This window comes from Ursus maritimus, unplaced genomic scaffold (assembly GCF_017311325.1).
Source record: "Ursus maritimus isolate PB19 unplaced genomic scaffold, ASM1731132v1 scaffold_1, whole genome shotgun sequence".
Taxonomy (NCBI): domain Eukaryota; kingdom Metazoa; phylum Chordata; class Mammalia; order Carnivora; family Ursidae; genus Ursus; species Ursus maritimus.
In genome coordinates this window covers 29,220,625-29,238,760 of record NW_024423343.1, presented here as the reverse complement: position 1 = coordinate 29,238,760, position 18,136 = coordinate 29,220,625, and the positions used below count along the sequence as shown (strand labels likewise).

General features: G+C 41.1%; 1 protein-coding gene across 7 annotated transcripts in view; it reads right to left on the bottom strand.

The window, feature by feature from the left end:
• The window catches only part of INO80D (INO80 complex subunit D), a 66,253-nt gene that overhangs the window by 26,969 nt on the left and 21,148 nt on the right, over positions 1 to 18,136 (bottom strand). For all 7 annotated transcript variants that reach the window (XM_040641651.1, XM_040641654.1, XM_040641670.1 and 4 more), the window contains 3 exons: positions 15,919 to 16,673; positions 9,339 to 9,447; positions 211 to 435 (listed from right to left, as the gene is read on the bottom strand). In XM_040641651.1, coding sequence (XP_040497585.1) covers positions 211 to 435; positions 9,339 to 9,447; positions 15,919 to 16,673 — 1,089 coding nt within the window. The remainder of the gene's footprint in view (positions 1 to 210; positions 436 to 9,338; positions 9,448 to 15,918; positions 16,674 to 18,136) is intronic.

Sequence of the window (18,136 nt, the reverse complement as noted above, 5' to 3'; positions counted from 1 at the left end):
CTAGTCACACTCTGGCAAAGCGACAGCAATGCTTTTACTGACAGCTCGTGGCGATGTTCTCTTGCCACGTGATGTAAAACTTTATTCGAGCCCACAAAAGCAAAATGCAACGCTTCAACCTTCCAGGCTTAAATGCCCGCTGCCCACCGTGCCTCAACGATCCCGTCAGAACCCAGAGAAAACGGGCAGGTGGCCGCCCGGGGCTCTCACCTGGTTCGGCTGCACGCGGCTCTCTGCAGCTCCTGCATTAACTGACCAGTACACTCTGGCTCTCGGCTGGCCGCCTGCAGCAAAGCTTTCCTAAACGTGTGCCGGCATTTCTTTTGACGAGATTCTGCCCGCTCCAGGCGGCAGAGGTGCTTATATTTCTGCTGAAAGTAAGTGCAAAGTTGGGTCACCCTGGAGCTCCTACTCTCCGTATCATCGTCATCTGACCTGGAAAGGGCAGGGAGAGAAGGGAGAAACTGATCAAACGTGAGGCTCGGTTTAGAGAGGGGAAAGGCAGGTCAGGAAGCTGGTCGGATGCACAGGGTTAAAACTGGTGGCAGGTGAGCACACACTTTATGAAATTAGAGGAGAATTCCAGGAGAGCTGAAAGTAAGTACCATATTTCGACAATACGTAAGGCAGCAGAGACCACCCAGTGCTTTCAGCGGCTTCAGTTCTCAGCACGTCAGAGCTGGACACATGCGCCAGGGTCTTCCAAATTTTAAGTGACTAGGGGTTCTCAGGAAGAAAACAATTTCTTTACCTTTGCTTACTAAAAAGTCTGAGTAAACGACATGGCAGTTATGAGGAAGCACTCAGCATCATTTCATAAAAGATAGGTCATACCAGAAATAGAGCAGTGAATTCCAACAGTGCCTTATCAAAGAGCTGCCCTTTTAGATGCACTGCTTTTAACTACCCTTTTCTTGCTAAGCACTTACAGAATGTTGATTGTAGGGGTCACAATCATTCTACAGTATTATTTATTATTTTTTTTAACAAAGGAGATATCCTGGAGCGCCTGGGTAGCGCAGTCGTTAAAGCGTCTGCCTTTGGCTCAGGGCGTGATCCTGGCGTTCCGGGATCGAGTCCCACATCGGGCTCCTCTGCTGGGAGCCTGCTTCTTCCTCTCCCACTCCCCCTGCTTGTGTTCCCTCTCTTGCTGGCTGTCTCTGTCAAATAAATTAAAAAAAAAAAAAAATCTAAAAAAAAAACAAAACAAAGGAGATATCCTTTTTGAAGATTTTTTAAAAATTTATTGGTGGGGCAGAGCGAGGGAGAGAGAACATGAGTGGGGGGCAGGGGCAGAGGGAGAAGGAGAAGCGACTCCCTGCTGAGCTCAATCCCAGGCCTCTAGGATCATGAGCTGAGCCAAAGGCAGACACTTTGAGGGACTTAGCCAGCCAGGAACCCCTACTCTGCAAATATCTAGTCTAAGAAGTAAGTCCTAAGAAACATGTTCTCTTCAGTACAGTAGCTACTAAAAATATGCCAATTGAAGGATCTTACTTCAATCTTTTCATTTATTTAACATTCAACATTTGCTGTTGTCGATTACGTTGAGTATTACAAAGGAGAAAAAAATTTAAGCAGTTTGCAATGCAGTTTAGACAAGATAAACGTATCCCCAAAGTTAATTCAAAAGACGATCGAATCAGTAACTAAAACCGTGGGGCAGGATGACCAATGATTCAAATATCTGACCTTCATTCAGCAAAATCTAGGAGCTTTTTCTAGTTTGAGATCCCGAGACCCAGCCTAGATCTACTGAACCAGAATTTCCATGGAATGGGGCCCAGGAATCTTTATTTTCAATTGTTCCCTGAAGTCCCATAGCAGGATTCCATTCGGGAGTTCTGGTCGAGCCGGCAGGTACTATAAATATCTTCAATGTGAGGCAGAGAGAGAGAGAGGTATAGATATGGCCCAAGAGCTATTAAAGTTCACCAACAAGACTGCTGGATGAGAGAATTTGTAGAGGAGATGCCAGCAGAACTGAAGTGAAGAAAGGCTAGAATTTGAAGAGAAGAAAAAGGGTACCTCACAAGGATAAAGGAATAGAAGCCAGGCTTCAGAGATGGACAGGACAGGGAACAGCAAGTACTAAGTAGCTCACTTTGGCTAAGATGGGGCGTCCACAGGGGAGCACGGTGGGTAAGGCAAACTTTCTAAACCTAAACAGTAGATGAAAGCAGTGTTCTGCTTTTATTCTGCCAGCAGTGAAGAACCTCGTGGAGTCTGAAGAAAACAGACAGCAGTAACAGAGCCGTGCACGGGCAAGATGGCACTGTCGGCAGGCAGAAGTGAGGAAGAGACAGGGAAGAGGGCAGGGAGGAAATTACTATAGAACTCCAGGCAACAGGTAACAAGAACCCACACCAGGGCGGCAGCCGTGGGGCTGCAGACCTCGCCAACTGGGACGGGAGGATGCGAGGGACGATGATCACACGGCCGTTTCCGTCCGTGAAGCCCCGAGAACAGGAACACGAGCAGATCTGGGGCAGGAAATAAATTCCATTTCAGACGTAAGAAATGTAAAGTACAGATGAGGTATCAAAGGCAGCAGTGGGAAAAACCGTTGGAAATGATAAAGAGGAGCACAGCGACGGAAGGAATACAGACTTCAGAGCCAACAACCAGCAACTGTAGGACAGGGGAGGGGCTGTGAGTAAAAAGCCACAGAGATAATACAAAGAACAAGACCTGTAAGGGCCATTATCATAAAAGAATTAACTCAATTTGGTGACTGGATATGAAGGATAAGAAAGTCAATAATGACTCAATGACTTTGAACTTGCGTTAACTAGGAGAATGAAATGGAAGAGAGGAGAAACTGCAAGTTGTAAAGGGAGAGTAAAGCTCACGCAGACAGCCACTTGCCAGAGCTGTTACTTGAGAAGAATCTATTATGGCGGCAGGACAGACCAGATCTGCAGTTCTCAGGCTGACAGAGGCTGGACAGATGCGCCTGGATGTGGACGCGTGCTCCACCATGATGATGCAATTTTCAAAGCTCACACAGAAGTTCCATGCTGATCTTACTGCGGACCAGTAACAAGCCGTTTGCAGACCTGCACAGGTCCACAGACCACCCCCGGCATGGCCCTTAACTAGAAAATCTCCAACGCGCCTCCCACTTCTGCAATACTCGTACTTCATTCACACCTGGTTGTGGAGGAAGAGTCGCGCTGCGGGAGAGAAAGGCCAGTGGCCATGATATACCAGCAGTGACAGGCCTGCCACCTACAGCATTCTCAGTATGCTGCTTTCCTCATCTGTAAAATCAGAGCGCTGGCTCACCTATCTCCCAAGTTGAGAAGAGACGAAAAGAAATGACCTAACCGAAATCACTATGTAAGCACAGGTTAAATTATTATTAGATACAGAAACCTATAACCATTAACTAAAATTAAATCACTTATTAAATACACACATGCAAAAAACTCCTGGCCTAAACAGTTTTATTACCATGAGCTCTAGCAATGTCAAAAAAAAAAATAATAATTTGAATCACATACAAAATATTCCAGATGTCAGAAAAGAGGGGAATATTCTTTAAAAAAAAAAAAAAGATTTTATTTATTTATTAGAGAGAGAGCACATAAGCAGGGGGCAGGGCAGAGGGAGAGAGAATCTCCAGCTGACTCCACACTGAGCATGGAGCCCAATGCAGGGTTCGATCCCATGACTCCAAGATCATGACCTGAGCCAAAATCAAGAGTCTGACAATTAACCAACTAAGCCACCCAGGTACCCCAAGGGAATATTCTTTTAATAAAGCTAACCTAAACTTGACACCAAAAACTTATTAAGAAGGACAATATGACAAAAGGAGAATTACAGGAAAATCTTATTAATGATCTTAGAGGCAAAAACATTAGTAAGTTGAATCTAGCGGCATATAAAAAAAAAGAAATATTCAATCTGGGTTAAGTAATGTAGGAATGCAACAATTATTTTTCAATCCGATCTTACTAGACCTCTCTTCTGCAACAAAACCAATTTATTCTTCTTTTCCTTTCATCCTCAAACTTTCTACTTCCTTGCTTCCTCCCGTTATTGTCCTCATTTTCTTCTTTCCTCTTTCTTTTCCCAGTCCTCACTTCATGTATGGAAATTCTCCTTCATTTTCCTAACTTCAACATCACTTAAATTACTGAAGACACAAGCTTGTTCTCTAGCCCATACCTCACAATTATATTTCGGACACAAGATATTCATTCTGCGTGCTCATCCACATCTGACTAACCCAGAAATGCTGCAATTAGGACAAGAGTACTGGGGAGGGGAGAGGTGCAGAGAGAGCAGCACTCTGAGGATCTACAGAGGGTTCCTCTCAGTTCTTCACTTGAGTACTGGTCCCGAGGCCAGGGGAACGACGTGAGAAGCGAAGGCCAGACAAGTCCCAGCAGCTCACACAGGGCAGGCATAGTTTGTGTTCCCACCATCCAAGGGGAAAAAACCCGCAACCTGCAGAGCACTCGGTAGACCACTCAGGAGCGGACTGCCTCCGTAGTGGGGGTAAAATGAGCCCTCCGCTAAAGGCTGTCGTGGCCCCATTTCACAACGTTTAAAAAGCAAGCCTCGAAAGCCGTTTCTAAGTAACATAACTGTGTCCCCAAACAAAGCTCTTAAAGGAAGACAAAATACCAGAATCAAATAAGTAAAATTAACAATGTCTGGCATCTAATCAAACTTCTAGAGATGAAAAATACAATGTCTAATATGAAAAATAGACTGAATGGGATTGATGGCTGGTTAGATGCCACGAAAGAGAAGATTCATGAACCTGAAGACAGCAACAGCAGCTTTCCAACATGAAACACGGAGAGGAAACAACAGACTGGAAAAAAAGTGAATGGAACGTCAATAAGCCGAGGGATAATTCCAAGCAGCCTAAACGAAGTGCAACGAAGTCTCTCAAATAGAAGGGGGAAGAAAAGTAACTGAAGAAAACTAGGGCAAAATTTTTCTATATTTCATGAAAATTATAAACTTACAGATCCAAAAAGGTCAATGAACCCCAAGCACAAGAAACATAAAGAAAATGAACTACACAAGTGGTTTAAAACTACTGATAAAGAGAAAAATCTTAACAGAGAAAAAAAGATATATAATGTTCCTTGGACCAAAGATGTGAAGGACAGCTGGCTTCTCACTGGAAATAATGCAAGACATGTGAGCAACGCCCTTAAGTACTGAAAGAAAAACTGTCAACCTAGGATTTTATGCCAGCAAAAGTATCTTTCAAAAATGAAGGCATACATCTTTGAAACATGGATGGACCTAGAGGGTATTATAGGAAGGGAAATATGTCAGAGAAGACAAGTACCGTATGATTTCACTTATATATGGAATCTAAAAAAACAAAACAAAAAAAGCAGAACAGACCCATAAATACAGAGGGCAAACTGATGGATGCCAGAGGAGAGGGCGGTAGGGAGATGGGCAAAATGGGGTGAAGGGGAGAGGGAGGTGCAGACTTCCAGTTATGCAGTAAGTCATGGGAATAAAAGGTACAGCACAGGGAATATAGTCGATGGTATCAGGGTTGTACGGTGACAGATGGGAGTTACACTTGTGGTGAACAGAGCATTAACATGTAGACTTGTCAAATCACTGTGTTATACACCTGAAACTAATGCAACATTGTGTGTCGATTATACTTCAATTAAAAATAAAAGGCATAGGGGCGCCTGGGTGGCTCAGTCAGTTAAGCGTCCAACCCTTGATTTCGGCTCAGGTCATAATCTCAAGGTTGTGAGATCACGTTCCACGTCAGGGTCCACTCCAGGCTCCCTCTCCCTCTACACCTTCCCCCCAGCCAAAAAGGCATAGTCAATTATACCCCAATAAAATTTTTAAAAATGAAGGCAAAATAAAGACTTTTTCAGGCATAAAAGCTAAAAGAATTCATCCCCGGAAGAGCAGCACTACAAGAAACATTAAAGTGAACCATTCACACAGAAAGAAAATGACATCAGATGGAAATATGGCCTATTCAAAAAAGAAAGAACCCTAGAAATCGTAAATATGTGGGTAAATACAAAAGAGTATTTTTCTTTTAAATCTCCTTCAAAGATAACTAACTGCTTAAATGCAATAGCAATGCATTATGGGGATTATAACATAGTAGAGGGAAACGTACAGCATTAAGTGTCCATGTTAGAAAACAAGGAAGATCCCAGTTTAAGCTATCACCTTAAAAACTTGAAAAAGAGAAACAAATGCAACCAAAACAAAGAACATAACAGAAGGAAATAACAGAGATAAGAACAGAAAACAATGAAATAAAGCTGAAAGAGAATCAATGAAACTAAAAGCTGGTTCTTTAAAAAGACCATGAAAAAGAATAGGAAATGAACAGACATACACATACATGCCAAGGGTTCCAATGCAAGATCAACAGCGTTTTCAATAGTATTGGTTGAATAGAAGATCCACACGGAAAAAATGATCCTTAGCACTGCACCTCACATTATGTACAAGTTATACAAAAATAAATTTCCACAGAGACTGTCAGTAAAACAATAAAGCTTCTAGAACATAGTATTAGAGAATAGCTTCGCGACTTTGAAGCTGTGAGGTAAGCAATGATTTTTTAAATGGGTCACAAATACATTACCCATAAAGAAAAAGACCAATAAATGTACTCATTAAAATTAAGAACTGGGGGCCCCCGGGTGGCTCAGTTGGTTAAGCGTCTGACTCCTGGTCTTAGTTCAGGTCATTATCTCATGGGTCATGGGATGGAGCCCTGCATCAGGCTCAGCACGGAGTCTCCTCCAAGGATCTCTCCCTCTGTCCCTGCCCCCGCTCATTCACTTGCCCGTGTGCTCTCTCTCTAAAAATAAAAAAATCTGGGTTCCTGAGTGGCTCAGTCGGTTAAATGCCTGCCTTCAGCTCAGGTCATGATCCCAGAGGCCTAGGATGGAGTCCTGTGTCGGGCTCCCTGCTCAGCGGGGAACCTGCTTCTCCCTTTGCCTGCCACTCCCCCTGCTCATGCTTGTGCACGCCCTCTCTCCCCCCTCTCAAATAAATACATAAAATCTTTTAATTAATAAATAAAATAAAAATAAATGAGTCTTTTAAAAAGTTAAGAACTATTCTGTATCAAAGACACAATTAGGAATATGAAAAGGTAAGCAGTTACTAGAAGTGATTACTGTTAACAATACATTTAAGATACCAACTTACTTCTGCTCTTGAGATGAAAGGAAGAGCCTGTGAGATCGCCTTTAGCACACGCGTCTACAGCTGAACTAAGTAACCAAGAATCTTTCCCAAACCAAGGCCAGGGGTGCCTGGGTGGTTTAGTCGGTAGAATATGTGACTTACAATCTCTGCATCGTGAACTCAAGTCCCTTGCTGGGCAAAAAAGCTTACTTAAAACAAAACAAAACAAAACAAAACACTTTCTCCCTGAAATTTCTTCAAGCACAATCCCAGTTTAGCAAGAAAACTCTTGAAAAGCAGGTTTGGGGAGAAGCCAGGTAGGCAGGTAGCAGAGAATGGAAGAAAAACTGATAGTAGTCTGATCACCAAGAACTCGATGAACTCCCAGAGGAATTTTATTTTATTTTACTATTTTTTTGAAGATTTTATTTATTTCTCTGAGAGAGACAGAGCATGAGCAGGGTGAGGGGCAGAGGGAGAGGGAGAAACAGACTCCCGCACAAGAGTTCAATGAGAATACACTGAACAAGTAGTCACTCAGTGAATGAATCAAGGGGAAAGACTGAAGTGACGGCTGGACAAGGAAGGACAGCTGTGTAAAAAGAAGACAAGTATCCTGAAGAAGAAGAACCACCAGGAAAGTGTATCGTGGTAAGGCAAAGAGCAAACCAGTTAGCAGAGGTGACCAAGAGAAAGTAAAAATGCTACAGGGACGAAGGAAAATGCAATGGTCACAAGTCTGAAACAATAAACGAAACCTTCTGAAAAGTCTGCAAGAATAGAGGACAGAAACAGAATGTACATTGCCCCTCATCAAGAGCAAATCCACCCCATACTAATGCTCGGGTCATCCTGAAAATTCCAACAGGAATCTTCACTACCTTTATCATTCATTTCCTAGGTACCAAGTATTGTGCTAAGCATACGTTATGATACCTCATTACAGCAATGTGCAAAATGAACTCAAAATATCCCAAATCAAGTTAAGCTGACATGAACATTCACCTGAGGAAGCATGACTGATAGTATCCGTAACTGTCAAAGTGTTAAGTTCAACTGTACTTTATCTGAAAAAAAGAATATGCTAATGCTAAGGAAGCAGTCTTGAATGATACATGAAATGGAACCTTGACGAGAGAAGAAAACTACAGCATTCTCTAATCCTTCCAGGCCCAAATAAGCTCCCCAGGAAGTTTTACTCAGTGGACATTTGTACTACTTAATGATTATTTCTCACTTTAAACTGGCCTTCTGGTTTATACATTGGTCTCTAGAGAATCAGTTCCCTGAGTCTCATCACCTCTGGGTGGACTAACAAATCCTATTTTAAGCCTATAAACCAAAAAACCAGGCTCTAGAGAATACATGTCCATACAACGATACTATGAGAATTTAGGAGTTGGCCTGGGGCAGAGAGCTGGTCTCCCCTCTATCTGGCCAAACATCCATTCAAACCACAATACTTAAAAATAAATAAATAAATTAGCTGAGTCTGAGAGCCATCTCTTGGCTCCACAGACAGGGCTCTATCTCAGAATGGCCCCACTGGACTACCTGAATCCCTGAGGCAGTCCCAAAACAGAGAGCGCCTTCTCACCGTCACAGAGAAGGCTGTGCATTCATCAGTCTACAGCTTTCTGATAAGGCAGATACCAGGAACCCTTAATGAGATTATCCTGAAAACCATTTTAGCACATTAGAAATACTCAGCACTTAAGAAAGACGAAAGAATGGATCAATCCTGCAGAAGACAGAGCTGAAGTACACCGTTCCCAACTACCGTAGGCATCAGGCCAGAGAAGATCCAGAGAAGTGGTAGCGGGACTCCAAGCAGCCCTGGGACTACAGGCCGATTCCTGAGCCTGCCCGGGCCTTGGTCTCCTCTTCTGTAAAATGAGAGCATGCAACTAGGTAATCTCGAAGGTCCCTTTTCATTCCAAGTTCTATTCCAATTGGTTCCTTCAGTGACACATGGGAAAGGTACAGAAACAAATTTCCCAAGAAAACCGAAAAGCAGCTTGCCTCAAATAGAGTACATTTCTTCCCGAGTGGAATCTATTTTACCTGTTACAATAAAACTAGATACAATGAGATAAAAGAACATTAGCATATAGAGCAAAACATCAGGCCACTGAAGGGGTAATTGAGGAATAAACACAAAAAGGAAGACTTACGCGTGTCTTTCGTATCTGAGGGTTTCTCGGATGGACCAGGCCACCTGGTAGGGCGAGGCCTGCTCTGCGTCCTCCAGTTCCTCCCCGCTCTCCTCCGACCAGTCCAACCCTGGCACACACGACAGGATAGTGTTAAGTTAGGAAAAAACGTATTTTTTTTTTTAATTTAGAAGAAGAAAAGCTACCCGAAATGCATAACCCAAAACCTGTAGCACATACTATCACAGTGTGGATAAATGCCTCCCTGTTCTGATGAAAGTATTAATAATGAACATATGGTATATACTCAGGTTTAAAATAATGACACTGTAACCCAAAAAAGCTATATTCCAAGGAGAAACTTGTCAGACACTTCACAAACAGAGCAGAAGCATAAGCAGAGAATTCAAGTCCTTCCCCCCACCAAAAAGGTAGAATTTCTGAAGTAGCAAAACATCATACACTAAACATCATACATAATGTCAGGAAAACATAAAACAAGGCTAAAGATTTCAGGTAAGAAAGAAATCAAAATGTACTGGTGGATTCACTCTGTACTTCCCCAAGGAAGGGCCGCAGGATAAATTGTCAAAGGCAAACACTTCATCCCCTTGCCCAACACCTCCGGAGGAAAAGGACTCCATCCACCACGCAGGGCCATGCCTGGGCTCCTGCCCTCTGCAGGAAGAGGGAAGGGTAAAAGAGCAATATTCTATTCCCAATGTGGCTCGGGCTTTCTGTTCACTCTTTTAAACAAGAACTGCCACATTTGGCGGCATTTTGCAAAACAAGTTTAGAGAGGAAAAGAGAGAAATACAGGATGAACAATGCTTACTTGTTAAATGTTACTAATTTTAATGATTGGATAATTATTAGCTCCAACATAAAGGTTTTACCTTTTTAGAAGTTTTGTATCTTGAAAGGTTCTCAATAAATACTGATGTTGCACAGTCTAACATGTATAACTTTACTATACTCATTCTGCTATGAGATTTGAATGAGATACCTTGATAACAAGTATTTGGTCTTCCTTCTTGAGACCCTCAACCATCAAAAGACCATCTTCATTAGACAGTTATGTTAGAAAGGACCTCACTAGTTGCTTCTACAATTTAAACGAGTTTACATGTGCCAAATAGGGAAATCAAGAAAAGGTTAATCGAAATGCAAATTGTAATGTTTAAAATTAAGTAACACATTGCCACTGTCATAAAGAAACCTCAAATCTAGTTCCAAGATGACTATCCAAATGTTAGGTCACCTTAAAAAGTAAGTTACTTAAAAAAAAAAAAAAAGTTATTTTCCCTTAACCAAAATAATTAGTGATTAAAAAAAGTAAAAAACAAGTAATCACAATAACATTAGCTTCAGGATCCGATACTGAAAGGCAAGGTCTTTTTTTTTTTATTTAAAGATTTTATTTATTTATTTGACAGAGATAGAGACAGCCAGCGAGAGAGGGAACACAAGCAGGGGGAGTGGGAGAGGAAGAAGCAGGCTCCTAGCGGAGGAGCCTGATGTGGGGCTCGATCGCAGAACACTGGGATCACGCCCTGAGCCGAAGGCAGACGCTAACGACTGAGCCACCCAGGCACCCCTGAAAGGCAAGGTCACAAAGTGACACTTAAGGTAACCTTTAAAATTAGGATAGGAAATATCTTTTATTATTTTTGTATAATTAATAATAATTTCTACTAAGTCACCCGTATTTTCTCTGAAAAAGTCAAGATCTAAGTTGTAAAAACTAAGATGGAAGTGTTTCTCTTGTGAAATTAACTGTCCAATAAAGCAAACCTTTGGTCTTGGCTTCGTTATCACTGGTTTTAATATAACTAACTGAGATAACCAGCCCAGACAAGACTGTAAAAGCTGATTACAAGACGGCATTTTTCTTCAAGTATTCTTTGCTGACATGAATGCAGACTGTACTTGGTCTTAACAGTGCACTACAGTTTCTGGCTTCTCCAAAGTAACCTTCGTTTTGAAGACCTAGGACCCTAACATGCTTGAATTTTAAAAAAATCTAAAAATTTTAAAAAAATAAAAATAGAAGGGGGGGGCGTGTGGGTGGCTCAGTTGGTTAAGCGTCTGCCTTTGACTCAGGTCATGATCCCGGGGTCCTGGGATCGAGCCCTGCGTGGGGCACCCTGCTCAGCAAGGAGCCTGCTTCTCCCTCTCCCTCTGACATTCCCCCCTGCTCGTGCTCTCGCTCTCTTTCAAATAGGTAAATTTAAAAATCTTAAAAAAAAAAGATAATACTTTTTCTGTAAGTTTTCGTTCTGTTCGAAATGACAAAAAACAGCCCCCAACACAACATACGGTTTGTTTGAAAAGCTAAAAAATTACCAGCATTCACAAATACACAAAAGCATAAATATTTAGTAGATGACACGGGTACATTGTGGAATAAGAGGCAAACATTTGGGAAAAAATACAGTTAGATTTTGCCTCAAAACTAATACCTATGAATTCCAAATAAAGGACTACAATGTAAATAATCAAACAATAAAAGGACTAAAAGAAAATATGGTGAATATATTATATACTCTTGGACCCCAAAGAAGTAAGAAACAAAATAAAGCAAAACAAAACATAAAGTCTGATTCAAAAGGAAAAAATTCTAAAAAAAAACAGAACACACAATTTTAACTCCTAAATTCCAAAATAATTATCATACATATTTAAAAGCAAATAACAAATGAGAGGGAGGAGAGGCTTTGCAACAAACATGAAATATGTATAAAAATATCTTACCAAATCAATTTAAAAAAAAAAGCCCTTCAATAGAAGTGAGTGAAAAAACTCAAAACATAAAATAAGAGCTACAAATGTCCAAGAAGCATATGAACAAACATTCAGAGCTACATTACTAATTCAAAACAGCAGTTCTCACTTGAAGAACGGTCCACAGATTCCCAGGGGTCCCTGAAACCCTCTTAGGGAGTTCCTTAGGTCAACACTATCTTCAAAATAAGAAGACATTATTTGCTTTTTTCACTGTGTTGGCATTTGCACTGATGGTAAAAAATTTAAAAAATTAAAAAAATAATAAAAAGCCACGGCGGGTAAACGTGCTGGCACCTCGGCATGAATCAGGGCAGGGGCACCAAATTAACAGTCATTCTATGTTTCACACCATGACGTGCAGTTAAATGAAAAATAAATTAAAATAAAATAAATAAAATAAAATAATAACAGTTAAGAATATCCCCAGGCACCTGGGCATCTGCCTTGGGCTCGGGTCATGATCCCAGGGTCCTAGGATCGAGACCCGCGCTTCGGTGGGGAACCTACTCCTCCCTCTGCCTGCCGCTCCCCCTGCTCGTGCACGCACTCTGTCTTCCTCCGACAAATAAATAAATAAAATCTTAAAAAAAAAAAAAAAAAGAATATCCGTGACAAAGCTCGGTCTATTAAAGACTGTTTATTAAATCTTAGCCCTTGACTACACGTCTGTACGCCAGTCTTTGTGCCTCCACGTGAAGTCAGAAAGCCCCTGCGCTGCACACGCAAGACGTGCGATGGTTGTCTTGAGGAAAAGCACTTGCAGCACTGGTCTAACTGTGACCTGAACTAGCTGCTTCTCTCCCCCATTCAACACCATTTTTATTCGAAAGAGTGACTGACAAACTATGCTTATTAAGACTTGGGTATCTGACAGTCACTTTTTCTAAAATGAACACAGGGAAACTGTCACTTCAAGGCAAACAACGGACAGTACTTGTTGCCAACAATGAAATTCAGATTTCCACCTGAAAGCTCGATTTTTTTTTTAAACCTGAAGTCATCACTGAGTCTGTGACAACTTTCTAACAGACTTTTCTGATGAGATTGGTGGTAATATTAACGAATGGAATTTTGTTTTGTTTTTAAGCAGGCTGCACACCTACCCTGGAGCCCAACGCAAGGCTTGAACTCACGACCCTGAGATCAAGACCTCAGATGAGATCAAGAGTCGGATGGCTAACTGAGCCACTCAGGTGTCCCACAAATGTGATCTTTAAATTTTGTATAATGAAATATGTCCACATTTGGAACGTATGTTTAACTAGGTAAACCAAAACTTTCCAAGCGACCCATATATGATGTTACAAAATCACACATGGGTAAAAAGACCCATTCAAAGTGCAAAGCAGATCAACGGATTTTTAATGTAATCGTTTGCAGAATTCCTTGTTATGGTTTCAGGTTTCACATTGAAACTGATCTTTAAGAAACTACCATTCATCAAATTTGGGTGTAGAATCAAATAAGAATATCCACAATTATTTTTAAAAAGCTAGTAAAATATTCTTTCCTTTTCCAACTACAAACATGTAAGCCGTGTTTTCACATATTAATCAAAATCACATATCATGACAAATTGAATGCAAAAGCAGAAAGAATCTAGCTGTCTTCCAGCAAACCACACATTAAGATTAAAAAACAAGGTAAAATAATGATGCTTTTCTCATTATATTTCTTTTCTTTTGCAAAAACATAGCTATTTCATAAAAAGAACATGTTAACATGTGGTGTTATCTTTAAAAATGCATTTTATTAACATTTTTAAAATTTCTCAGTTTTAACTTCTAATTCAGTAAATATCAAATGTAACTCACATACACAAAGGCTCTATCTATGGTGTCCTCAATCATTCTGAGGTGTAAAGGGATTCTAAGGCCAAAAAATTTGAGAAACACGGATCTAAGGCATGCAATTAAAGCAAATTTTCTATTAAATTTGCAGAGGCACAATAATAACCACTATCCAGTACTGCAAAGATGTAGAGAAACTGTCATTCTCATACCCTGCTGAAAGAAGGGTAATGCGACAAAATAGTTCTGAAGGACAATTTGACAACATGTATCAAAATGCTTTTAAAAAAAATGTAAAAGCTTGGAATCAGCAATTCTGCTTCTAGGAATCTATTTGAAGGAAATATTAAAGCTGTGACAGTAATTATTTTACTATGAGTCTGTACAGCTACAACACTTTTTAATAATATAAACTGGAAACAACCTAAATTAGAGAAAGAATTCAGCTGTGACAAATCACACTGTGTATGAAAAATTACTACCTTCATAGTACATTATGAAAAATTTGAAAACAGGTTATAAAACTCTATGTATAGCAGGAACCCAATTTTATAGATCTGAAATATACCAAGGCATTAACAAATGGGTATTAATAAGGTTGGGTGTTTTATTTTTTTTTTCCTATTCCCTTTCTTTAAGTTTCATTAGTTGTTTTAATTACCAAAAGTCATACATGATTTAATAACAGGTGAAACAATAGAAAACTCTACTGTAAGAAGAGGTGCCATTCCCATCTCTATAAAAACACATCCTGTCCAATTCTGTCCTCCCCTTAATAGTCAGTGTGAACAGCCTCCTAGTGTATAACCATTCACACTTTACCTATGCTCACACCCAACAGGCAAACATCTATCTGTCCAGATGCTTGATCAATAGATATACTGATGTCCCTTGTTTATTTATTTTTACAAAAATGGGGTAATGCAATACCTCTGGATTTTTTCTACTTGCTAATATAACATTGGCACATCCAGTTATAAAGATTGTTCGAGGATTTTTAATACTGCAAGCAATGCTGCAATAAACATCCTTGAACACATACATATCCTTACATTCTGGTATTTCTTTCACCCATAGGAATAGAGTCCCAAAAGTTTGAGTTTGCTGGCTCCAAACACACTCTTAATTAGTAAATATTGTCACATTATTCACCAGCAATATAGAAGCCTCATCAACACTGGATATAATTTTTGCCCATCTGATAGTAATTATTATTTTAATTTGCATTTCCACACCTGCTATGGGGATTGAGGTTTTCACTGGTTTACTGACCATCTACATTTCTTCTTCCTCTATTCCCATCCTTTTCCTGTTTTTCTGTTACTATCATGTCATGCAAGCGGTTTTTCCTAAAGTTAGAATCACTGCTCACGCCATATTTAAGAATATATTCCAAATGAATTAAAGGTTTAAATAATCAAACACAGATCAAACTATCAGTAAGAAAATATAAAATACCTGTACAAACTTGGGATCAGAGATTTTCTTGAGCAAGAAAATTCAGAAGCAATAAAGGAAAGACATTTCACTACATTCAAGTTTTACCTGTATTTTTTCACTTTAAAATCATGAACAGGTATTGCTTTGAGAATTTTTTTACAAGGTTTTGTTTGTTTGTTTGTTTTTTTCAACTGTCAGCAGATATTAACAATGCTATCATTATTCCAAAGTCCTATGATAAGACATGTCGAAAACTTCATCAGACACAGGTGCTGAGCTCACGGGGGAAGAGGACCCAACACAACTGCCTTTTAATACTGTTGCCGCAGCCACTAACTAGAAACTGTGACTTTGATTCTAAATTTCCCAACTCCTACTTCCGTATCCCATCCACCAAGGATTATCCCCTCCACTAGCCTACTTCCTTTACGATGGCCTCCCTAAACAGTCTCTCACTGGACCCCTGCGTCCCAGGGCCCCTCCACCCCCATCACACAGGCTGGAGTTCCGAACACAGAGCCTCCTGTGAAAGGGCACGCGGAGTTACCTGACGGGTGTGACATCTGCGCAACGGGAGAACTCACCTAAATGGGGAAACAGATCAGTGTCCAACTGATGCTTCTGGGTGCACAGTTTCACCAGTCTCTGCAGGCGACTTATACAGGACAAGTGTGGAGAGAAGGCTGTGGCTTTCATGAGGACCCGGTCAGTCCGGGGCGGGTCCGCAGCGGGAGCCCTACTGGATGGCAGGAGGGGCAGCGGCCTCTTGTGGGACAACTGCCTTGCTTGTGCTATCGTGTGCGTGGTGGGGGCCACTCCCTGCACTGGTAGGCTGGTGTTCGGAGGTGGAGGTGACTTGCAGACTAAACCCTGCGGTGGCGGTGGCGGTGGCGCCGGAGGTTTCAGAGTGGACAGAGGTGACAGGTGGGAGTGCTGCTGCGGGGGCTGCTGCTGAGAAGGCGCAGGAGGGGGGCTAAAGTGCTCTTGCCGAACTTTTAAAATCTCGGTCTCTCTCTGGCGCTGCCGATTCTGGGCCAACTTGCTCTGCAACTTCTTTCTCACAGTTGCCCCTTTCTTTAGGTCGTCATCTTCCTCGTTGAAAGCGAATGGGTCTTCCAACTCGGTTTCCAGGTAGTGGAGAGGGACCCTAGCCCCGGGTGGAGAGAGGGACATTCCATCCAGTCCATTGGGCATCTTCAAGGCCAACGGGGGCACCGTCAGGCTAAACGCCATGGTATCCATCTGGTGCCTGACCTTTACCTCATCTATAGGATCATTCTTTTTCTTCCTCTCTTTTTTCGGGATAAAGCCAAGTACCTGCAAGTGGCTGTTGCAGTACCTTTAAAAACACACACAGGGAAATGTTTATGACACACACTAAGAAAAGCAGAATATAAAACTACACAGTATAAAATGTGAATCCTACGTAATATATTAAAAATGCATGACTATAGGAACTCTCGGCATTCATGAATTTAATATAAACAACTTCACTACTCTCAAGCAATCCTCAAAGTCTGCAATTTTCCGGAAGCAAACAGGTGAGTTGTGTGTACGCAGCAGCTGCCAGACAGAGGCGAGTCATTCAAACACTGAGTGGCCCTGGATAACCATCCAGCTATGGCTTCTCACTCTGCTTTGTTATTTTGTATTCACAGCACACAAAATAACTCATCAAGTCTAAAGGGTCTCGTAAAACTCTGCTATGGAGAGGGGGGAATTAATAGATATAGATATAGACAGATACAAATATATACATTCCAATGTCATTCAAGTATTTGTAGATTCACGAAGATCTTATGACATAACCCCTAAAAACATCAAGTGCCTACAGTGTTCTACACACACACACACACACACACACACACACAGAGAGAGCGAGAGGGAGAGAGAGAAACCGAGAATACAGAAGGGAAGGAGAAAGTAAAATAATAAAACTAGTTAAAGGGATTATAGATGATTCCTCAACAGCCAGAGAAGGACATGTTTCCACCTGCAGGAGGTACTAAGATAATGCCCTTTATACAGATGAGGAAGCTAAACTTGATAAAAATGAAGTAACTTGCCCCAAACCCCCCATCTGGAAACTGACAGAGCTGAGCCTCAAATGAAGACTCAAAGCTCAGGAAGACACTCAACAGTCTTCAGCAATGAGGTTACTTCTGTAACATAAATGGTATTTTAAAAATACTTTAAAAAGCTCAGAAACCTTCCACCTAGTAAGTAAGTAGAATGCATGCTGTTCCCCTAAACCACACTGAACACCTATGGAGGCTCTGAACCGGTAGAAAAGCAGTGTTTCCCAGACTGGTATTCCTCCTGCAGCTGAGAAGGTTAACAGGTATGCCATAAAGAGAGTATTCCATGCTTAAATAAATTTGGAAAACGCTGGCTTCAACAGAATTCGACAATGATTGTTGTTTGTGCTGAACAACTTCTCAAAGCACTTTGTGTGATACCGTGCATTAGGCTGCAGGTGGCAAGGTACCCGTCTGGCAGTGTTTCCCAAACTTACTTGAAAATGGCATCCATTTTTATTGTAGTGCACCTGTGATATCGCCACAGACCACAGTTTGTGGGAAAATGGCAATAACGTAATTAATGTCAATCCTCAAAACTCATTGGGCTGTAGCGGACACATTTTTAAATAACTGTTAAAAATACAGATTCACCAAATAATCAAGAGACATGGTTTTGTTAGTTTGTCTTGGAAATAAATCTCTCAGAGACACACCTCAATTTTAATAGGACTATTTAAGAAAAATCTTCCTGGACAATTAAGAGAGTCTACACCGTGTGTGT